Source organism: Pseudophryne corroboree, chromosome 9 (assembly GCF_028390025.1).
Source record: "Pseudophryne corroboree isolate aPseCor3 chromosome 9, aPseCor3.hap2, whole genome shotgun sequence".
Taxonomy (NCBI): Eukaryota; Metazoa; Chordata; class Amphibia; order Anura; family Myobatrachidae; genus Pseudophryne; species Pseudophryne corroboree.
In genome coordinates, this window is record NC_086452.1 from 34,232,956 (window position 1) to 34,257,228 (window position 24,273).

Consider the following 24,273-nt stretch of genomic DNA (forward strand, 5'->3'; position numbering starts at 1 on the left):
CGTACCGACACACAGCACACACACAGGGAATGCTCTGATAGAGGACAGGACCCCACTAGCCCTTTGGGGAGACAGAGGGAGAGTTTGCCAGCACACACCAAAAACGCTATAATTATACAGGGACAACCTTTATATAAGTGTTTTTCCCTTATAGCATTTTAATATATATATAGTCATATCGCCAAATAAGTGCCCCCCCTCTCTGTTTTAACCCTGTTTCTGTAGTGCAGTGCAGGGGAGAGCCTGGGAGCCTTCCCACCAGCATTTCTGTGAGGGAAAATGGCGCTGTGTGCTGAGGAGAATAGGCCCCGCCCCCTTTTCGGCGGGCTTCTTCTCCCGTTTTTCTGAGACCTGGCAGGGGTTAAATACATCCATATAGCCCCCAGGGGCTATATGTGATGTATTTTTAGCCAGAATAAGGTACTATCATTGCTGCCCAGGGCGCCCCCCCCCCAGCGCCCTGCACCCTCAGTGACCGCTGCTATGAAGTGTGCTGACAACAATGGCGCACAGCTGCAGTGCTGTGCGCTACCTTATGAAGACTGAAAAGTCTTCTGCCGCCGGTTTCTGGACCTCTTCACTTTTCGGCATCTGCAAGGGGGTCGGCGGCGCGGCTCCGGGATGAACCCCAGGGTGAGACCTGTGTTCCGACTCCCTCTGGAGCTAATGGTGTCCAGTAGCCTAAGAAGCCAATCCATCCTGCACGCAGGTGAGTTCACTTCTCTCCCCTAAGTCCCTCAATGCAGTGAGCCTGTTGCCAGCAGGACTCACTGAAAATAAAAAACCTAACAAAACTTTTACTCTAAGCAGCTCTTTAGGAGAGCCACCTAGATTGCACCCTTCTCGGCCGGGCACAAAAATCTAACTGAGGCTTGGAGGAGGGTCATAGGGGGAGGAGCCAGTGCACACCACCTGATCCTAAAGCTTTTACTTTTGTGCCCTGTCTCCTGCGGAGCCGCTATTCCCCATGGTCCTGACGGAGTCCCCAGCATCCACTAGGACGTCAGAGAAATATTTATGTGAAGTGATGTCTCCAGGCTTGACCACAAGCCCTGGAAATTTCTTCCCTGTGTGACTGCTGCCCAGCCTCGCAGGCTGGCATCCGTGGTCACCAGGACCCAGTCCTGAATGCCGAATCTGCGGCCCTCTAGAAGATGAGCACTCTGCAACCACCACAGGAGAGACACTCTTGTCTTTGGTGACAGGGTTATCCGCTGATGCATCTGAAGATGCGATCCGGACCATTTGTCCAGCAGGTCCCACTGGAAAGTTCTTGCGTGGAATCTGCCGAATGGAATTGCTTCGTAGGAAGCCACCATTTTTCCCAGGACCCTTGTGCACTGATGCACTGACACTTGGCCTGGTTTTAGGAGGTTTCTGACTAGTTCGGATAACTCCCTGGCTTTCTCCTCCGGGAGAAAACACCTTTTTCTGGACTGTGTCCAGGATCATCCCTAGGAATAGAAGGCGTGTCGTCGGGATCAGCTGCGATTTTGGAATATTGAGAATCCAACCGTGCTGCCGCAGCACTATCTGAGATAGTGCTACCCCGACTTCCAACTGTTCCCTGGATCTTGGCCTTATCAGGAGATCGTCCAAGTAAGGGATAACTAAGACTCCCTTCTTTCGAAGGAGTATCATCATTTCGGCCATTACCTTGGTAAAGACCCGGGGTGCCGTGGACAATCCAAACGGCAGCGTCTGAAACTGATAGTGACAGTTCTGTACCACAAACCTGAGGTACCCTTGGAGAAGGGTAAATTGGGACATGTAGGTAAGCATCTTTGATGTCCAGAGAGACCATATAGTCCCCTTCTTCCAGGTTTGCAATCACTGCTCTGAGTGACTCCATCTTGAATTTGAACCTTTGTATGTAAGTGTTCAAGGATTTCAGATTTAAATTAGGTCTCACCGAGCCGTCCGGCTTCGGTACCACAAACAGCGTGGAATAATACCCCTTTCCCTGTTGTAGGAGGGGTACCTTGATTATCACCTGCTGGGAATACAGCTTGTGAATGGCTTCCCATACCGCCTCCCTGTCGGAGGGAGACGTCGGTAAAACAGACTTTAGGAAAACGGCGAAGGGGAGACGTCTCGAATTCCAATTTGTACCCCTGAGATACCACCTGAAGGATCCAGGGGTCCACCTGTGAGTGAGCCCACTGCACACTGAAATTTTTGAGACGGGCCCCCACCGTGCCTTCTGTTCCTGGGAACTGGCTGTTTGCTGCAGCCTTTTTCCTCTCCCTCTGCCACGGGGCAGAAATGAGGAGCCTTTTGCCCGCTTGCCCTTATGGGGCCCAAAGGACTGCGCCTGATAATACGGCGTCTTCTTATGTTGAGAGGCTACCTGGGGTAAATGGCCACCAGGTCTGTTAGACCTACCCCAAATAACTCCTCCCTTTTATAAGGCGATACTTCCATATGCCTTTTGGAATCAGCATCACCTGACCACTATCTTGTCCATAACCCTCTCCTGGCAGAAATGGACAGCGCACTTACTCTTGATGCCAGTCGGCAAATATCCCTCTGTGCATCACGCATATATAGAAATGCATCATTTAAATGCTCTATAGTCAGTAATATACTGTCCCTATCTAGGGTATCAATATTGTCAGTCAGGGAATCCGACCAAGCCACCCCAGCACTGCACATCCAGGCTGAGGCGATTGCTGGTCGCAGTATCACACCCGTGTGAGTGTATATACATTTTACTGCTTTCTGTCAGCAGGTTCCTTAAGGGCGGCCGTATCCGGGGACGGTAGTGCCACCTGTTTACACAAGCGTGTGAGCGCTTTATTCACCCTAGGGGGTGTTTCCCAACGTGCCCTATCCTCTGGCGGGAAGGGGTATGATGCTAATAACTTTTTAGGAATTAACAATTTTTATCGGGGGAAACCCACGCATCATCACACACTTCATTTAATTCCTCAGATGCAGGAAAAACTACAGGCAGTTTTTTCTCACCCAACATAATACCCTTTTTAGTGGTACTGGTATTATCAGAAATGTGTAAAAACATTTTCCATAGCCTCAATCATGTAACGTGTGGCCCTACTGGAAGTCACATTCGTCTCTTAATCGTCGACACTGGAATCAGTATCCGTGTCGGCGTCTGTATCTGCCATCTGCGGTAACGGGCGTTTTAGAGCCCCTGATGGCTTTTGAGACACCTGGACAGGCACAGGCTGAGTCGCCGGCTGTCTCATGTCATCAATCTTTTGTAAAGAGCTGACACTGTCACATAATTCCTTCCATAAGCTCATCCACTCAGGTGTCGACTCCCTAGGGGGTGACATCTCTGTTATAGGCAATTGCTCCGCCTCCACCTCATTTTCCTCCTCATACATGTCGACACAATGTACCGACACACAGCACACACACAGGGAATGCTCTGATAGAGGACAGGACCCCACTAGCCCTTTGGGGAGACAGAGGGAGAGTATGCCAGCACACACCAGAGCGCTATATATATATATATATACAGGGATAACCTTATATAAGTGTTCCCATAATAGCTGCTGTATTGTTATACTGCGCCTAATTAGTGCCCCCCTCTCTTTTTTAACCCCTTTCTGTAGTGTAGTAACTGCAGGGGAGAGCCTGGGAGCTTCCCTCCAACGGAGCTGTGAGAGAAAATGGCGCCAGTGTGCTGAGGAGATAGGCTCCGCCCCCTTCTCGGCGGCCTTTTCTCCCGTTTTTCTGTGGAATCTGGCAGGGGTTAAAATACACCCATATAGCCCTGGGGGTTACATGTGGTGTATTTATGCCAGCCAAGGTGTTTTACATTGCTGCTCAGGGCGCCCCCCCCTAGCGCCCTGCACCCTCAGTGACCGGAGTGTGAAGTGTGCCTGAGTAACAATGGCGCAAAGCTGCAGTGCTGTGCGCTACCTTGTTGAAGACTGATGTCTTCTGCCGCCGATTTTTCCGGACCTTTTCTTGCTTCTGGCTCTGTAAGGGGGCCGGCGGCGCGGCTCCGGGACCGAGCTCCGAGGCTGGGCCTGTGTTCGGTCCCTCTGGAGCTAATGGTGTCCAGTAGCCTAAGAAGCCCAATCCACTCTGCACGCAGGTGAGTTCGCTTCTTCTCCGCTTAGTCCCTCGATGCAGTGAGCCTGTTGCCAGCAGGTCTCACTGAAAATAAAAAACCTAAAACTAAACTTTTCACTAAGAAGCTCAGGAGAGCCCCTAGTGTGCACCCTTCTCGGCCGGGCACAAAAATCTAACTGAGGCTTGGAGGAGGGTCATAGGGGGAGGAGCCAGTGCACACCAGGTAGTCCTAAAGCTTTTACTTTTGTGCCCAGTCTCCTGTGGAGCCGCTATTCCCCATGGTCCTTACGGAGTTCCCAGCATCCACTAGGACGTCAGAGAAAATAGAAATACTGCACTCACCCCTCAATCCACTTCACATTGACAACCTGGGTGCGATCAACAAACGCTTCTCCCTCACGACTTCCCCTTCCCCTCTAACGTCTCTTTGGAGACATCCCTTATTCCCACCAGAGTCCCCTGATAAATGGGCTGCCCCCTGGCTATCGGCCGGAATCACCCGTTTTTGCACTTTGTTGGGCAGTCCGCTCCATCTACTTTTGCAGATTTCTAAGAACGTTATAACCTCCCCGCCACCCTTCACTACCCCGATCTGAAGATCAACCATTTTGTGCACACTCAATGCCACCCCAGAACCTTTTGCCAACCCTCACCTTTTGAACGTCAATGCCAGTACTCTGTAGGTCGTAAAGAAGTTATGGGAGTCATTCCGAGTTGTTTGCTAGCTGCTTTCGGTCGCAGCGCGGCGATAAGGTGAAAAAGCGGCATTTATGCGCATGCGTATGGGGCGCAGTGCGCACACGCGACGTACTTTCACACAAAACTATGCAGTTTCACACAAGGTCAACGACGCTTTCCAGTCGCAGTGCTGGCCGCAGAGTGATTGACAGGAAGTGGGTGTTTCTGGGGAGTAACTGGCCGTTTTCGGGGAGTGTGTGTAAAAACGCAGGCGTGCACGAAAAAAACGCAGGAGTGGCTGGGGAAACGGGGGAGTGGCTGGCCGAACGCAGGGCGTGTTTGTGACGTCAAACCAGGAACGAAACTGTCTGAAGTGATCGCTAGGTAGGAGTAGGTTTGGATCTGCTCATAAACTGCACAATCTTTTTTGTAGCAGTTCTGCGAACCTTTCGTTCGCACTTCTGCTAAGCTAAGATACACTCCCAGAGGGCGGCGGCCTAGCGTCTGTACTGCTGCTAAAAGCAGCTAGCGAGCGATCAACTCGGAATGAGGGCCTATATCTGTACTATACCATTCTATTTTATCCCCCAAATCCCCCCACAAAGAATCTTTCTAAACAGCCTGGGAACGTGACCTTGGGACACAACTAGACAACGAAGAATGGTCTCGAATCCGACAACGGCTCGCTAAAGCCTCCATTAATGTCAGCATTAGCAAAACTGCCTATAAAGTATACACCCGTTGGTACTTGACCCCCGATAAACTGCATCATATATATATACCCACACTCCTCAGCTCAATGCTGGTGAGGCTGTGGCATTGTGGGCACCTTTCTTCATATCTGGTGGGAATGCCCAGTGATCCAACTGTTCTGGAATATAGCGGTAACCCTTATGGCAAATGTTACCTCCTGTTCTGTGCCTATGTATTCATCAATATTCCTTCTCCACAAGCCGCTTCCTTCTGCGTCAAAATCAGAAAATAAACTGATCTTTCATATATCTAAAGCTTCTAATCGTGGAAATCTCCTCTACCTCCAACAAAGAGTGCCCTAATTAATAGATTGTGGTACGTTTCCCCCATGGAATATATTACCTCCCTCCTCAACAACACTGTATCCACATACCAACAGGTACGGGATTCATGGTATACCTTTCACTCCTCTCCTTTCCCAGGAGTCCCCTCGTGATACTTCTCCTCCTTCTAGTACTACCCCTCCTCCTTTTCACCCCCCCCTTCCCCCACCCCACTCTGCCCCCTCATTTCTCTCACTGGTTTTCTCTTTTTAGTAGAGATGAGCGGGTTCGGATGTAACGCAAGAATTAACGCCAGTTCGGTTTTATCCTGATATTTCTTATTGGCTATCCAAAACACGTGATGTCCGTGAGCCAATAAGATGCCGTTTTGAGAACAGAGTAAAACCGAACCTGCTCATCTCTACTTTTTAGGTATCACTTTGTCTTTTTTATGTTTTTCTTTTCCTCTAAATTTTACCATAAATTTTATTTTTTTTATATTAAATTTTTATTGAGTTTTCATACAAATTACAGTTACATTTAGATAGGTAAGTAAAATCAAGGGGGGACACGTACACAACAGAACTAATAAAGACAAGGGGGGGAAGGTTATGTATCAGGGAAATCTTAATACAACAATGAAATCAGAGTATAATGAAGGGAAGGAGGTCTGCATCACTTAGCAAGTTAAGGTCCAGTGTGGACCGGAGAGCGAAGCACAGAAAGGTCAGGTAAGTCAGTCGGGGCATCAACTATACCCATTTGGCCTGATCTCTCCTTATATAGGGACCATTTAAACCATTTCTTACTAATAGAGGTAGTCCCTGAAGAATAATTGCCCTCTGCTGTTTCGAAGACATAATGTTGATGGACTCTATTTTCTATCATCGATAAATTGGGGATGACCGCCGACTTCCATTTGGAGGCAATGGCGGCCTTAGAGGCTATGAGAATGTGGCCTAAAAGGTATCTATCACAACTAGACATCTCACCATAGTAATAATGAAAGAGTGCCAAGAGGGGGTCAGGTATAAGGACCACTCCTAGTATGTGGGAAATGAAAAGGAACACCTCCTTCCAGAGCGACCGGATTGCCGGACATAGCCAAAAAACATGAAGGATATCTCCCACCATCCCACAATTCCTCCAGCAACTAGAGGAGACATCAGGCCAAATCTTATGCAGACGTTCCGGTGTAAAATATACCCTATGTACCAATTTATAATACATTTCACAATGATTCACACATTTAGAAATTTTAAAGCAAGATTTAAAGATATTTTTCCAGATATCTTCGGTGAAGATCGCAGGGAGGTCTTTTTCCCATTTAGTCTGTGAGGGGAATACTCCATGCCGGGACTCAGTCACAAGATGTTGGTACCATCTGGAGATGCCACCCCTATTACCGCTAGGCACTAGAAGAGACATCAATAATTTAGGGAGACCGGTATGGAGGACTCGGTTGGGAAAGCAGCTTTGAAGCCAATGCCGCATTTGCAGGTATTTATGAAAATCTTGTTTAGGTACCTGAAATTGTTCCTGGAGTAAGGAAAAGGGGACCAAAACACCGTCTTGAAGGACATCCCCTAGAATGGAGAGGCCTACGTCCTGCCAATGGTGTAAGTGCAAATCTGGGATCAATAGGGCTATAGCATGGAGAGACAGTTGGGGGGAGGGCAGAACGTCAGCAGGGAGAGATTTAATTACGGTACTCCATGCAGGCAACGTTGCGTGGACCACGGAACACTCATCAACTCTAGCAGGGATTGAAATGGTGGGCAACCAGAACAAGTCCGGCAGTGTAAAGGGGAATACAGCATTCTGTTCTAAGGATATCCATGGTTTAGCGGTGCCTTGGGTAAACCAATCTCTGGCCTGGGCGAGTAAACAAGCAGTGTGGTATCTCTCTAAATCTGGATACGCGACTCCACCGGCACACTTTGGAGCAATTAAAGTGGATTTCGCTATCCTCAGCTTTGAGCCCCCCCCATACATAGTTGGTTAATAAACGATTAAATCTATTACAAATATCTTTAGGGAAGGTCCTGGGGATGGTACGGAAAAGGTACATCAATTTTGGTAAGAGAACCATCTTCGCAACTGCCACCCGTCCAACCCAGGAAGCCTCCTGCATCATCCAGTCTTTAATAAACAGTTCAAATGCCCGAAAGAGTGGGTCGTAGTTACACCCCATTAAATCCCGCTCCCTAGATATATGTACACCCAAATATTTAAGCGATCTGAGTTGCCACGCGTACTTATAATCATTCTTTAGACGTCTAAGAGCGCTATCAGAAATATTCAGAGGGAGGGCTTCGGTCTTAGTAGTGTTCAGCTTGTAGTAGGAGACCGCTGCATAAGAGTCCAAGAGAGAATGTAAATGTGGTAAAGACGATTCAGGCTCTCTAAGGCATACTAAAATATTGTCAGCAAAAAGACAGATTTTATGGGGCATCCCTCCTATCACCGGACTCACAATTGAGTCTAACACCCTAATTCGCTCCGCCAGAGGCTCAACAGCCAGAACAAAGATGAGGGGTGATAATGGGCAACCCTGACGGGTCCCATTAGTAATATTAAATGTAGAGGAGTTGCAACCATTGATGAAAACTGAAGCCGAGGGCGAGGAGTACAAAGCCAAAATGGAGTAGAGTATCCTACCCGCAAACCTAAAACGGCTCAGGGTAGCCCGTAAATAGTCCCAGTGGAGCCTGTCGAATGCTTTTTCTGCATCCAGAGAAAGGACCAAGAGAGGCTCGCCCCGGACCTGGCAGCGTTCAATCAAATTAATAACCCTACGTGTATTATCTGACGCTTGCCGGCCCAAAACAAAACCCACCTGGTCAGGGTTGATCAAACTAGGTAAGAGAGGGGATATCCTATTCGCAACCAACTTAGCAAACAATTTCAGGTCAGTGTTCAGCAATGCTATTGGGCGGTAATTCTGAACCACTGTAAGAGATTTGCCTGGTTTAGGGATGGTAACTATCCGGGCCTCTAACATCTTATTCGGGAAACATGTGGAGTCAGAGGCTTCATTGAAGACTGACGTTAAAAGTGGGGCAAGGGTTGATTTAAATGTTTTATAAAAGTTAGAGGGGTATCCATCTGGGCCGGGGGCCTTATTTACTGGACAGGAATCTATGGCTGCTTCGACTTCTTCGAGTAACCAGGGAGAGCTAAGGGATTCACGAGTCTGAGAATCAATAGTGGGGAGGGATAACCCATCCAAAACCCCAGCAATATCTGCCAAAGTGGGCTGAGGGGTACCAGGGTCATCTCTGAGGTTATATAGCTGCGAATAATATTCAGCAAATGCATTAGCTATCTCAACCGGATCGGTTACTTTAACTCCAGTAGATGTATGGATAGCATGTATGCGTTCCTTAGCTCTACGCCCCCTCAATTTACGCGCCAGCAAACGTCCCGCTCTATTACCAAGCATATAGTATTTTTGATTAAGCCGCTGCAAATTGCGGTGAACTTCAGTTAAGGCAAATGTATTCACCTTTTCACGGGCAGCAAGGAGTTGCTTAAAGAGGGATTTATTATCGGGGCTAATTTTATGCACAGATTCCAGTCGGGCAGCCTCTCTTTCGGCCGAGGCGTACCTGTCTCTATACTCACGTTTGAGTCTAGCCGCTATTTGGATTGCAGAGCCTCTAACCACGGCTTTCAGAGAACACCAATGAGTGAAAACGGATGTATCCTTGGGGCAATTAGTAGCCAGATATAAATCTAGAGATTGCTGGATGGCCTGATGAGCCTCAGGGGGGGCAAGAAGGTACGGACCCAGTCTCCAGGGGCCATGGGGGACCACCCTCTTACTGGTATCCCAAACTACAACAAGTGGCGAGTGATCTGACCAAGTATGAGCTATGGACGTGGGAATAGAAAGTGTAATCTCGCTCTGCAGGGTGTTAGGCCCTCCATACATCATACAACGCATACTCGGCTAGCAGTTGACCAAATTTGCCTGAGGGATCCTGGGCCGGACTACTACGAAGGGTTCGGGTTGGACGGGAGCGGTCAATAGTGGGATCCAGCACCATATTGAAGTCTCCAAGGATCAAAAGCGCCCCCCTAGTACGTTCCTGGAGAATTCTACAAAAGGTTCTAAGAAATGAGATTTGTTTGGTATTAGGGGCATAGCAAGAGACCAGAGTGGTCTCTAAATTATCTAGCTGACCCACTAAAATTAAATATCTCCCGTCAGGATCTTCATATTTAGAGGACAGAACAAACGGGCAGTGTTGCGCTATAAGAAGAGCCACGCCAGCTTTCTTGGCGGGTCCATTTGCAGTATAGCAATAGGGGTAACGTGAATTAGTGAAAAGGGGGGGATTTTGACTCTGAAAGTGCGTCTCCTGTACCGCTACCACATGCGCCTTAAGCTTATGAAAATAATTCAAGGCCACTCTTCGTTTTTTGGGGAGAATTAAGCCCTTTGGCATTAATAGAGACTATATTCACCATATTCAACTACAAGTAGGGCTGATGACTCCATTGACCAATTTCTGTGCTTACACTGATATACCTGATAGGGGGGGTGGAAACATATCAGAGAACAGGGGGGAAGACAAAACTAAATTGATCTCTCTTGAGATCACAACCAGTCGCCATAATGTGGCGGCTGTGTAGACTAAAGGGGAGGTTAGAGGCATAACTCCCACCCGCCGCCATACTTTTATACTGTAAACTAAAGAACACAAGAACATCTTGATAATACGAGAACAGATGAATACACATGTGTGTAAGCAAAACCTTAAGAGCAGATAAGGCGGAACAGAAACGCTCCAACATGGAAACATAACGCAGAAATCAAACATTAGAACCATTCCAGCGACTCTTACTACTTATTAAGCTACCCCAACAGACCAACATTAATAATAAACTGCTATGTCCGGGGAGGCGCCAGGCACATCGCCCAAAAACAGGGCAATTGGTCAAACAAAATATGCAAGCAGGAGAAACATGGACAAATCGCCCACCATACTCAGCGCCTCCCCAAACACACCACGGCCTTTTCAGACAGGGGCAAAGGTAATATTGACATAGCAAACAACCATATCTGGAGAGTCACTGGAGTCACAACAGTAGAAACATAGCAACTATGTAAGCTGCCCGACCTAGAGCAGTCGTCCTCACTTCACCGAGGACCAGTCCTGCTGAAGTCGACGGGGGGAGGAGTCCGCAGAAGGTCCCGCAATGTTCCATGATTTAAGCAATTTCGCCCCTTCATCTGCAGTAGAGATAGAGACCGTAGAGCCATCTCGGGGAATCAACAGCTTGGTAGGGAAACCCCAACGATAAGGGATATCAGCCTTTCTGAGGGCCGCAGTGAAAGGGTGAAACGATCGTTGTTTGTAGAGGGTGGCTGCAGACAAATCACCGAAGAGTTGAAGACCTTGAAGGGCTGAAGATGTGTCAGACGTCGGTCTAGATGCTTTCAGTAAGGCCTCTTTAACGTGAAAGTAGTGCATCCTCATTAGGACATCTCTAGGGGCATCGCCTGGGGCCGCTCTGGCCTTCGGTAACCGGTGTATTCGGTCAATAAGGAAGTCTGCAGATGGAGACTTAGGTAATAGAGCTTTAAATAGGGCCACGGCGTAATCATGCAAACTGCTGTGCGACACCGACTCGGGGACCCCACGCAATTTAAGATTGCAAACGGCGCAATCTGTCCTCCAGATCTGTGACTTTGTCCCGCAAAAGCTTCACCTCCGCCTCTAATGCATCATGAGAGTCCAGTAGGCCGTTATTGGACCCCACGACTTCCTCCATTTTAGTTTCCAAATGGTCAGTGCGGCCACCCAGGTCATCTATAGATTGTTGACATGCCGTCAATGTGGTACGGAACTCAGCTGCCACCTCTTCCTTAAAGCGAGACAAAAGTAACTTCATGGTGCCCACAGTGAGGGCATCTCCATCTCCGACCTTGTCCAGACTCGTAGCAACTGTAGATGCAGAAGGGGGCACCTCCAGAGAGGGAGGAGTCTGAGGGACTGCGTCTTTTGTAGAGGTCCCAGTGGCTTTAGAACCAGGCATTTTCGGAGATGACTTGAAAAATGAAAGCTGCTGGCCAGGCTTAGATGGTTTGCCGCGTCTAGAAGGCATAATAAGGCACAGAGGAAGATAGCTCAACGGTTCCAGACACAGAGGATGGAAAAATCTGAAGGCTCCACTGTCTCGTGGACTATCAAGACATCACGTAGATAATGGCAGGGGTGGGAGAGAACTCTCGTATTACATTGGCATGAGCAGGGCTGACAGGGCTATGAGGCTAGCCATCCTCTTATGCGCACAAAAGAAACACTGGGGGGGAGCTCCAGCACAGCACCCCAAGTACACTGGGGACTATCAGGCTAGGACGGCAGGCTATGTAAGATAAGGGCCTCTGTATAGGATATTATAACTTGAAGAAGAACTCCCAGCAACTCCAGGTGCAGATAGAGGGGTGCAGCCCATCCACAAGGGAGGATTCCAGACGGAGGAGGGATGTGTCGGTAGGGCTGGGGGCCAGGCCCGTTGCAATCACCCCTACGGCTGTATTATTATGGGCTTCCAACTTCAGCCCCCGGATCTAGCGTAAAATGACTGGAGGCCGCAGGAAGCTGCGCTGACCTCCTGTGCTGCCCAGCGAGCCACCCACAGCCGTGGACGGACTCGCAGAGGGGCAGGGGCACTACGGGACCTCCGGGCGTCCAAGGGTGAGCCGTGGGGGGGGGGGGGGGGGGGGGACTCGTCGCCCGCACGGGGCCGTTCTTACCCCAGGGTGCGGGAAGGCGCTGTTGTAGGGCCCCAGGTATACGGGGGGTACTCACAGAGACAGCCGCTGAACTTCTGACAAGCAGGGGGGGGGCCGCGGCCAGGCCGGTGGTCCGCTCGCAGCAGCGGGGGATGGGCGCCTGTCTAGATCTCGCGGGAGGGAGAAGACGCAGTCACCTCGGTGGAGCCGGGGCAGCAAGCCGCGCACACCCGGGGGCCGCTGGACGTCTCCTCCGGGCCGCCGCCGAGTCTCTCCTCTTCACTCGGCACCCAAGATGGCCGCCGCCCGGGCTCCGGAGTGCGCGGCCCGGCTTCGATCCGATCCCGGAGTGCTCCTGTTGGTCGGTAAGGAGCACTGGGCAGGCTGTAGTGATGTCCAAGCAGGGGACAGGGTCCAGGCAGGCTCCCCAGACGCCCCGGGAGGGCAAACCACGCGGTCGGGGGTATGGGCAGAAATCGAGGCCCTGGCTTCAGGGCAGCGAGTAGGCCGCAATCCGCGGGAGCCAGGAAACCGACTCCGCAGCACTGACTCACTGCCTGCTCCAGTGGAATATAACGCTGACCAGAGCATATAGGGCAGGAAAATAAGCGTGAGGAGGCTTTTTTTTATTCAGAAACTCCCAGGTTTTTTTTATTATAATTTTTTTTAAACGTATTTAATGTTTCTTTAGACTCTCTTTTTATTGCGCTGTATTATCGGAGTATGCTGCATTTTACTGCTTAGTTATATTGTTGGATTGTTCAGAACTGCCAAATATTGACTCGTGTACCTGTTTATACTCAACACCTTGTGAACCGTTGTTATTGTTGACTTTTTATTCATGTCAGACAGTACTCTTTATAAACACAATAAAATAAAACAAATTGTTTCAAATAAATAAATAAATACTGCATTGGATTCTGCAATACCCCATAACGTACAATACCTAATTGGTAAGTGTTATCCATCTGCACCGCCGGGCGGGGTATATCGTCATGGTGTCCTGGCTCATCAATATAGGACACTGTACTCATAGAGCTATCAGGGAAATAAAAAAAAAGTTGTATTATAATAACATCCAATCAGAGTAACAAGGCGGGCTTGACACAGAGCTTCTCAAAAATATGGCAGTGTGAAGTGAACTACTTTCTGAGTTCTACATGGTTCTGCTAGTAACCGGTGATATCACTGATCCTCTTCATAGCCAAGAATATGGGAGACAGCGTTACATAGAGGAATTTAAGGTAATACCAACCTGGTTTAGCATTAATACTAATTGCCGCTTTAAATGTAGAAACTGTCTCACCGAAAACACGTCAGGCACCCGTACACTGCCGACTGCTACATAGTGAGCCGTACTGTGAGAGTACCATGTCTAGGTCGACAGTCATTAGGTCAATCCCATATTGTTGACATGCACTAGGTTGAAGGGTCAAAAGGTAGACAGTGCTTAAGGTCGACGTTGCAATAGTCGACACAAGCTTTTGTGGGGATTTGCCATGTTTTTCCAGCTTTTGAGTTACTATCCACATGGTCTACGATTGGGAATAGTAACCCGTGGCAGACGCTGCTCCTAGTGTGGCAAGCCTACACATTTCCAATGACGCGTTCAGCGTGACCGACGCCAGAATCCCGACATTGCTCAGGAGACCGGCGCAGGGTCACTGACAGCCGACATCCAGAAGGTAAGTGTCGGGGTTCAGGGTTAGGGCCCGGGGGACAGGGTTAGGCACTATGGGGTGGGGGGGGGGGTGGGGTTAGCGCTAGCTTCCACGCCCGAGGGTCATCAGCAGCAGACACCGCCGGAGGGTTAAGCTAGGGGACAGGGGGGGATAGAAATATCCCTCCGATGTCAGGCTCTTCAATGTCGGGATGCCAGAGTCAGTCATGTAACTGCCGACATGCCGACCACTGGGATTTAATGTGTATTCCATGCTATGCTTAAGTATACAAAATGACACCCAAAAAACTTGTTGACTTTTTTGTGTGTCGACCATTGACATGGCAACCTTTCGACCTTACACACTGTCTACTTTTTGCCTGCTGACCTTTTGACCCTGACGACCTAATGACGGTTTATCTAGACAGTAGATCTCTATACCACACCCGTACTGTGACGCATTTATCACGAGCGAAGAAAACTCTGGGTAAATGGAAATATTGTGCAAGCATTGCTTACTGCGTGCCGCATGGCGAATGAGACACCAAATGTAAAGACAATGACGTCACGCTACACCGCTCTGAGCGTCTGCCATGTCAGGCGTCCTGCGCAGTAACACATAGAGACACCAGGTGTATGGGACACATCTGTATGACTGGCAGTGCAGGTAACACACACCTGGATACAGGGATATCGTCAGACAAGAATCGGAACATAGTGTGGCATGTAGCAGGATTCCACATGAAGGTAATGTGGAATGTCTGGATGTCCCTGGTTTAGCAGAGCAAGAAACACAGCAGGATTGAAGGGTTCAAGTGTTGCCTCAATCAGTTGCCAGTTAGAGGCTGACTTAATTAATTAAACACCACCTGTGATCTGCCTTTAAGTATGTGTTCAGGACACAGGGGCTTTGGGCTCTGATGGTGATTAGCACCCAGAGAGGGGATGTGGGGATGTGGGCATGAGGGGAGGAGGGGATGTGGGGATGTGAGGATGAGGGGATGTGGGGATGAGGGGATGTGGGGATGAGGGGATGTGGGAATGAGAGGATGTGGGGATGAGGGGATGTGGGGATGAGGGGATGTGGGGATGAGGGCATGTGGCCATGAGGGGATGTGGGCATGAGGGGATGTGGGGATGTGGCCATGAGGGGATGAGGGGATGTGGGCATGAGGGGATGTGGGGATGAGAGGATGTGGGGATGAGGTGATGTGGGCATGAGGGGATGTGGAGGTGATGTGGGGATGTGGGGATGAGGGGATGTGGGGATGAGGTGATGTGGGGATGTGGGCATGAGAGGATGTGGGGATGTGAGGATGAGGGGATGTGGGGATGAGAGGATGTGTGGATGAGAGGATGTGGGGATGTGGGCATGAGGGGATGAGAGGATGTGGGGATGAGGTGATGTGGGCATGAGGGGATGAGGAGATGTGGGGATGAGGGAATGAGGAGATGTGGGGATGAGGGAATGAGGAGATGTGGGGATGAGGGAATGAGGAGATGTGGGGATGAGGGAATGAGGAGATGTGGGGATGAGGGAATGAGGAGATGTGGGGATGAGGGAATGAGGAGATGTGGGGATGAGGGAATGTGGGGATGTGAGGATGAGGCCATGAGGGGATGTGGGCATGAGGGGATGAGGGGATGTGGGGATGAGGGAATGAGGAGATGTGGGGATGAGGGAATGAGGAGATGTGGGGATGAGGGAATGTGGGGATGTGAGGATGAGGCCATGAGGGGATGAGGGGATGTGGGCATGAGGGGATGTGGGGATGTGGGGATGAGAGGATGTGGGGATGAGGTGATGTGGGCATGAGGGGATGTGGGGATGTGAGGATGAGGGGATGTGGGGATGAGGAGATGTGGGGATGAGGAGATGTGGGGATGAGGGGATGAGGGGATGTGGGGATGAGGTGATGTGGGGATGTGGGCATGAGAGGATGTGGGGATGCGGGATGTGGGGATGTGAGGATGAGGGGATGTGGGGATGAGAGGATGTGGGGATGAGAGGATGTGGGGATGAGAGGATGTGGAGATGAGAGGATGAGGGGATGAGAGGATGTGGGGATGAGAGGATGTGGGGATGTGAGGATGAGGGGATGTGGGCATGAGGGGATGTGGGGATGAGAGGATGTGGGGATGAGGTGATGTGGGCATGAGGGGATGAGGAGATGTGGGGATGAGGGAATGAGGAGATGTGGGGATGAGGGAATGAGGAGATGTGGGGATGAGGGGATGTGAGGATGAGGGGATGTGGGGATGAGGGGATGAGGGAATGTGGGGATGAGGGGATGTGGGGATGAGGAGATGTGGGGATGAGGGGATGTGGGGATGAGGGGATGAGGGGATGTGGGGATGTGAGGATGTGGGGATGAGGGGATGTGGGGATGAGAGGATGTGGAGATGAGGGGATGTGAGGATGAGGGGATGTGGGGATGAGGAGATGTGGGGATGAGGTGATGTGGGGATGTGGGGATGAGGGGATGTGGGAATGAGGTGATGTGGGGATGTGGGCATGAGAGGATGTGGGGATGCGGGGATGTGAGGATGAGGGGATGTGGGGATGAGGGGATGTGGGGATGTGAGCATGAGGGGATGTGGGGATGAGGGGATGTGGGGATGTGAGGATGTGGGGATGAGGGGATGTGGGGATGAGGAGATGTGGGGATGTGGGGATGAGGGGATGTGGGGATGAGGTGATGTGGGGATGTGGGCATGAGAGGATGTGGGGATGTGAGGATGAGGGGATGTGGGGATGAGGGGATGAGGGGATGTGGGGATGAGGGGATGAGAGGATGTGGGCATGAGAGGATGTGGGGATGTGAGGATGAGGGGATGTGGGGATGTGGGCATGAGGGGATGTGGGGATGAGGGAATGTGGGGATGAGGGAATGTGGGGATGAGGGAATGTGGGGATGTGGGGATGAGGGAATGTGGGGATGTGGGGATGTGAGGATGAGGGGATGAGGGAATGTGGGGATGAGGGGATGTGGGGATGAGGGGATGAGGGGATGTGGGGATGTGGGCATGAGGGGATGTGGGGATGAGGGGATGTGGCCATGAGGGGATGTGGGGATGAGAGGATGTGGGGATGAGAGGATGTGGGGATGTGGGCATGAGGGGATGAGGGGATGTGGAGATGTGGAGATGTGGGGATGAGGAGATGTGGGGACGTCAGGGCACTGATCCTGTGATGTGCTGATGTGAACCTACTGCTATACCGATATGCTGTGTCAAAACTGCAAGCCAGGTGTATGAAGCTAACCTGCTGCTGTTACCTGCCTGAGAATAAAGTGGAGCTGTGTGAACTTTGAACCCAGCGTATGTGACCCTCTTATCACAATATGTATAAGATATAATTGACCCCCTAGCAGACCTGCACCCCCATGCCTTTGTATGACAGACAGACAGACGTACTCTTTGGAGTCTCTGGGCCTGCTGAAGCTGCCTCGAGGTTTGATTTCATGGCTACTCAGAGATGAAACGCTCCCTCTCTTCTTCAGCAGGCGAGCGGCCTTATCTTTCGCTGCGTCAGACATTCCTACAAATGTTAAGGTGACGTCGGGAGATATCTGGAAAACATGAGCTGCAGATTGAAAAAAAACACAGTATAGTAAATTGTCAGGTGGCAGAGTAAATGTCTGAGGTCATCAGAAGGTAGGATTCGGGGCTTCATGTCAACGTTGATAAAATGCTGACATGGTCAGAATATCGACAATTCGTTTGTCAGGTAAGTCTACCCCTACACCTAACGTGGATGTGAAGATTTTGCCAATGTCGACATTCCATATGTCAATATTCTGGTCATGTACACATTTTCCATGTATTGACACATGTCAACATCATAACTATCACCATTATGCATGTAGACACTATCAACGTCAACAAACCGACCGCAAACCCCTGCATTACTCGTTCCTATAAATCTGTGTCTGAGTCTGTAACTTTCTACATGTTATTAAACTACAACTCCCAGCATTCACTGCCAGGATTGCCGACATCCATATATTTTTCATGCTATAAAGTTTAAATGGATAAGCCGATTCTGCATTAGGTCTGGTAGTGTGCGTCTGGGTCTGGGTATTACGGTAAGTAAAAAGGAGATTTATGGTAAGAACTTACCTTTGTTAAATCTCTTTCTGCGAGGTACACTGGGTTCCACAGGGATAACATCGGGGTGTAGAGTAGGATCTTGATCCGAGGCACCAACAGGCTAAAAGCTTTGAGTGTTCCCAGGATGCTTAGCGCCGCCACCTCTATAACCCCGCCTCCAGGCACAGGAGCTCAGTTTTGTTAACCAGTCCAATGCAGTAGCAGGTAAGAGAGACGACAACAGTTAGTAGCCACATACACTACATTCTCAAGACAGGAGAAGGTACCAGCGGCTAATATCATACAAACCCAAAGCGGCTAAGTGCGTCAGGGTGGGCGCCCTGTGGAACCCAGTGTACCTCACAGAAAGAGATTTAACAAAGGTAAGTTCTTACCATAAATCTGCTTTTCTGCTGCGGGGTACACTGGGGTTCCACAGGGATAACATCGGGGATGTCCTAAAGCAGTTCCTCATGGGAGGGGACGTACTGTAGCGGGCACGAGAACCCGGCGTCCAAAGGAGGCATCCTGGGAAGCGGAAGAATCAAAGGCATAGAACCTTATGAACGTGTTCACTGAGGACCACGTAGCCGACTTGCACAACTGTTCAAGGGTCGCACCACGGCAGGCCGCCCAAGAAGGTCCAACAGACCGAGTAGAATGGGCTTTGATGGTAGCAGGAGCTGGAAGGCCTGTACATAAGCATGTGCAATCACCATTCTAATCCATCTGGCCACGGTCTGCTTATTAGCAGGCCAGCCACATTTGTGAAAACCAAAAAGGACAAAGAGGGAATCAGATCTCCTAAGAGAAGCTGTTCTCTTCACATAAATACGGAGAGCCCATACCATGTCCAAAGACCGCTCTTTGGAGGACAAACCTGGAGAGGTAAATGCCGGCCAAAAATCTCCTGGTTAAGGTGGAAAGACGACACCACCTTAGGAAAATAACCAGGGCGAGTTCTAAGAACCGCCCGGTCACGGTGCAAAATCACAAAGGGTGACCTACAGGACAAGGCACCCAAGTCTGAAACCCGTCTAGCAGAGGCAATAGTCAGCAAGAACAAGACCTTAAGAGTAAGCCAATAGTGCTCCCAGGTGCACCATACTCTGAGCAGGGACCAGGGAAGATTTCTTCCATTTGATGAGCCACCCGTGGGCTTGCAGGAATTGGACCGTCAGTTCCAGATGACAGAGGAGAACCTCTGGAGAGTTCGCCAGGATCAACAAGGCGTCCAGATACGGCAGGATCCTAATACCCCGACGACGGAGTAGAGCCGTCATGACCGCCATGACCTTGATGAAAATTCTCGGAGCCGTGGTCAGACCAAAAGGTAAGGCCTGGAATTGAAAATGGAGGTTGCCAATAGCAAACCGCAGGTATTGCTGATGCAACACTGCAATAGGTATATGCAGGTAAGCATCCTGTATGTCCAGGGATACCATATAGTCCTTGGGCTTCAAAGACAGAACAATAGAGCGAAGAGTTTCCATACGGAATTTGGAAACTTTCACAAACTTGTTCAAAGACTTGAGGTTTCGGAACTAGGGACAGCGTTAAATAGTACCCCTTGCCTCTCTGAGCCAGAGGCACTGCCAGAGTCGGCCCTAACCAATATGATGCCCTAGGCAAGATCTTGGCTGGTGCCCCCTAGCACTGCCGCTAGTTCTGCAGGAGATGCCTGGCATGAGTAAGCTGGCAGCTCTGCTAACGTCGGGCGCCTTTTGTTTATGAAAATGCATCATATTATTTGCATTACTATGCAGCTAGGATGCACAAACAGCTTCTGCTGATTAAAATGATATGCAGCATGTCTATATTCTGTGTGCGACTGCGGCTACATTACAGTGATTTCAAGGAATACACTGCAACGTATCATTTTGTATGCAGATACAGCCACAGTCACACACAGAATATAGGCATGCCGCATATCATTCTAATCAGCAGAAGCTGCTGGTGCCCCTAAGCATACCAAATGCCCTAGGCATTTGCCTAGTTTGCCTATGTCTAAGGCCGGCTCTGGGCACTGCCACTATCACTCCCGTGTCCAGGAGGGATTGCACCACCAGATGGAGAGTTTTTGCTTTCACCGGATCCGTAGGGACGTTTGTCAAGCGAAACTGATGACGTTTCTTGAAAGAAATGACGTATCCGTGAGCAACGACTTCCCTTACCCAGGCGTCCGAAGTGGTCTGTGACCATACCTGCGCAAACCGTAGAAGTCGGTCTTCCACCCTGGGATCCCCCAGAGGGAGGCCCGCATGTCATGCGGCAGGCTTGTCTGCTTTGGAAGCAGGCTGATGGGCAGCCCAGGCACGTTTAGGTTTGGGCTTAGTGGGTTTGGAAGTGCGAGCCTGTTTCGGGTACGCCTGACCCTTCACTTTACCTGGAGGTCGAAAGGAATGAAAGGAAGTACTCTTAGCCTTCGGGGCCGAAGGTGTAGTACTAGGTAGACATGCAGTCTTAGCCGATGCTAAGTCAGCGACAATCCTATTGAAGTATTCCCCAAAAAGTATGTTTCCCTTAAAAGGGATCACCTCCAAGGTCTTTTTAGAGTCCAGATCTACAGACCAAGACCGCAACCAGAGGATCCGGCGAGCCAGAATGGACGTAGTAGACGCTTTGGCCGCCGGGATACCTGCATTAGATGCCGCCTACTGAATTAATGAGAGCCTGTAATAATGTATGAAAGACACTGTCTGGCATTATCAGGAAAATTAGACGGTAGTTCCGCTTCAACTTCCTGAACCCAGGCCTCTATAGCTTTAGCAGCCCAAGAGGCCGCAATAGTAGGCTTATGCACAGCTCCAGCAAGAGTGTAAACGGACTTCAAGCAACCCTCCACACGTTTATCCATCGGTTCCTTCAGAGAGGTGACGGTAGTGACAGGCAGGGCAGATGACACCACCAGACGTGCGACTTGTGAGTCCACCGGAGGCGGTGTTACCCAAGTTTTACTTAACTCTGCAGCTCGGCGATAACGAGCTATCATCTTTTTAGACAGGGAGAATTTATTACCTGGAGACTCACAGGATTCCTGACGTATGTCAACTAAGTGGTCAGAGTGTGGCAAAACTAATTTATTAACCTTCTGACGCTTGAACTTATCTGGTTTCTGACAGGGCCGGCAACAGAAATTTTGGGGCCCGGTATACTGATATCTCTGCGGGCCCACCCCCCACCCCTCCATCCCCACCCCCAGGAAACAGGACAGGGACCCATATTATCTACAGGAAACAAGTATATTAAAAACAAAATTATAGACTCTCTAACGTCTAGAAAACAAAACTTTAATGGAACAATACAATACCGATATAATGGGATCATCCCTTTCCAAAATTAAGATTCACAGACCCACAATGGTCAGGAATTTTGTAGTCTGTGCTGAGCAGCAAATGAGCCTGAATGACCAGTCACCACCACAGCACAGATATTCTGCTCTGATGAGTCTGATCTCATCTGACACGCACATGCATGCAGATGCATCCATGTGCAGGATGCATATGCATGCATAATGTGCCTGCCTGCCTGCTTCCCACCTCAAACTAATCCTAAACCCAAACCCAAATCCCAATCCCTATACATAAACATGTATTATGATTTATGAAATGCAAAAGCCTTACTCTGCTTGCTGCTGCAGCAACACACTGACACAGCCGCGCTAATTCCCCAGGCTCGCCTCCCCAATTCCCACAGGCCGCAGTACTCTGTCTGTCTTGTCCTGGCAGCTCTTGCTGTGCGCTCCGTGCCTCAGTCCGGCTCCTCACTCACACAGCAGAGAGAGACAGGGAGGAAGCGTGCGGTGAGGACGCTGGAGGGGCGGTCCTGGCTGGCAGGATAACAGGTGACCAGTCCGGCCGACCTTCCTGGCTGGGGACTGGTTGGCAGGATAACACGCACGCAAAAACACATCAATGACAGGGCACTGAGGGGTTGAACAGCACACGGGCAGGGCCGTCTTTTCGTATGGGCTCAATGGGCTCTTGCCCAAGGGCCCCAGGAGTAAAAGGGCCCTAGGCTGATAGCTGAGGGTCCCCTCTTTCCAGGGGTACCAGATTTTTGAAAATCGGCCATGGGGAACCGGAGATATCCGACTTCAAAGCAGTAGTCCCTATCCAAGCCTGTTAATTGTTCTTCCCAGCTAGATATCTAGGGTTCTGTCTGACTTACTTTTTTCTGAGGGTATACTCCAAAAGCTGTGACTCTCCCCTTTCAGTTGACATTAGCAGCTTGTCTCTACTACTGTATGTCCAGAACCAGACATATCAGCCTTCAAGCAGCTGGTCCCTGCTACAGCTCCACACGCTTAATATGCAGTTTTATATTTTTGTTGGTGAATTGCTCTGGCTACTGAAGTCTGATCCCCAAGTCCCCAGCACCTCCTGAAAGGTGGGACTCTCTAGTTTTTTTTATCTTAGTAAAGCTAAGATTTTATTTCCAGGAACTGGAGATATCTGCAGTAAAGCAAGCTGCCCTGACCCACGGAAAATGATGAATATTAAGCCAACTCCACTATCCACCCCTCCCCTGTGTATTAAACACCCCCTACCACCCTGGAAGTCACAGCACAATGTCCCCTTCTACAGTTTAGCATTCTCCAGGTCCTACATGCTGAATGAAAGATAGAATCCCCTACCCCCCGCAGGACATCAATGCTGCCACTGATAGCACCCCCCACCCCTACCGCTGATGCGTGGGTAGGGGCCCCAGTGCATTGCTGTGCCCAGGGGCCTACACAGCTGTTAAGATGGCTCTGCACACGGGACTCGGGGGGGGGGGGGCGCACACAAACAAACACACACACTTAAATCACAGCTCGCGATGCGCGATGCCGGGAGCAAACAGTTTTTTCTGACAGTTGTGATGAACTGCAGCCACTGCTGCCCGCTGCCTGGACCTTGGGGCCCCTAACAATGGCGGGGCCCGGGACGGGTGTCCCCTTTGACCCCCCCTGTCGCCGGGCCTGGTTTCTGAGAGGTAGCTGGGGGTTCTTCGTCATCATCAATTTGAAGAATCAGTCTGATAGCCTCCAAGAGGTCAGGAACATCCACTTGTGTCATAGATTCCTCATCAGAAGCATCTGCATCAGTGTCTGAGGGGTCAGTGTATGTGCCATCCTCATCGGATGAAGTATCTGAAACGTGTGGACTGTGAGGAAGTAATGGCCCGCTTAGATGACCCCTTCGTCTTAGGCGGGCGAGGGTTAGGATTTTGCTTAGCCAAAGACTGATTTAATTGCTGTAACTTAGAGGACAGAGTATCTGCCCATGGCGTATTTACTGCAGGGACAATATGTGGCTGTAATGGCACAGGAGGTCCCACAGGGGGCTCAAGTCTAGTTACTAGCGTGGTCAGTAAATTAGAAAAAGCAGCCCAAGTTGAGTCTTGGTGTGCCACCGGTGCTGCAGACAGACTGAGGGGTATAGAACCCCCAGTACCTAAACCATCAGCTGCAATATTCTCCTCAGAGATGTCCATGGCAGTAGCACTGCATGCTGCAGGATCAGCCATATAATTATCACCCTGTTTAGCTGACATTATATGAAAGCGTAACCGTAGGCCAAAATAGTACAATATAAGCAGACAAAGCACCTGGCAGAAAGCCCCCTGTATAGTGTGACTGAAAACAGAGCACACACGGAGAATTTAAGAGGTATATGGTGACTGTAATACACAGAGAAAAATACCACAAGAGTATATCCTGTGAAACACTATATTATATGAGAACCCTGGTGCACTTAGCCACCCTCAGGGTACAGAATATAGGGATAGCAATATATGTGAGATACACGGAATGGAAATCACACAGCAGCTACTGGCACACACAGTCACATGTACAATGCAGAAGTTATCACAAACAACAGTAAAACTGCACTGGACTAGCAATACTAAGTAACTGTACTACAAAGTAATGCTATATATGTATATAGATATAACAATGCACAGCAAAGACTGGATGTATATCCCAGGGAACTTGTCAGCGGTGTTTCTAGAGAGGAGGGGACCCGTGTGCAGACTCTGTGTGGGGGCCC

The 24,273-nt window shown here is 49.9% G+C and overlaps 1 protein-coding gene across 3 annotated transcripts in view; it reads right to left on the reverse strand.

Annotated features, from left to right (window-relative positions):
- DYNLT5 (dynein light chain Tctex-type family member 5) overlaps window positions 1–24,273 on the reverse strand; it is a 47,806-nt gene that overhangs the window by 17,997 nt on the left and 5,536 nt on the right. For 2 of the 3 annotated variants that reach the window (XM_063939146.1, XM_063939147.1), the window contains exons 2-3: window positions 17,567–17,735; window positions 13,436–13,527 (exon numbers count right to left, since the gene is read on the reverse strand). In XM_063939146.1, the coding sequence (XP_063795216.1) occupies window positions 13,436–13,527; window positions 17,567–17,735 (261 nt within the window). The remainder of the gene's footprint in view (window positions 1–13,435; window positions 13,528–17,566; window positions 17,736–24,273) is intronic. The other variant, XM_063939148.1, reaches the window with a different exon arrangement.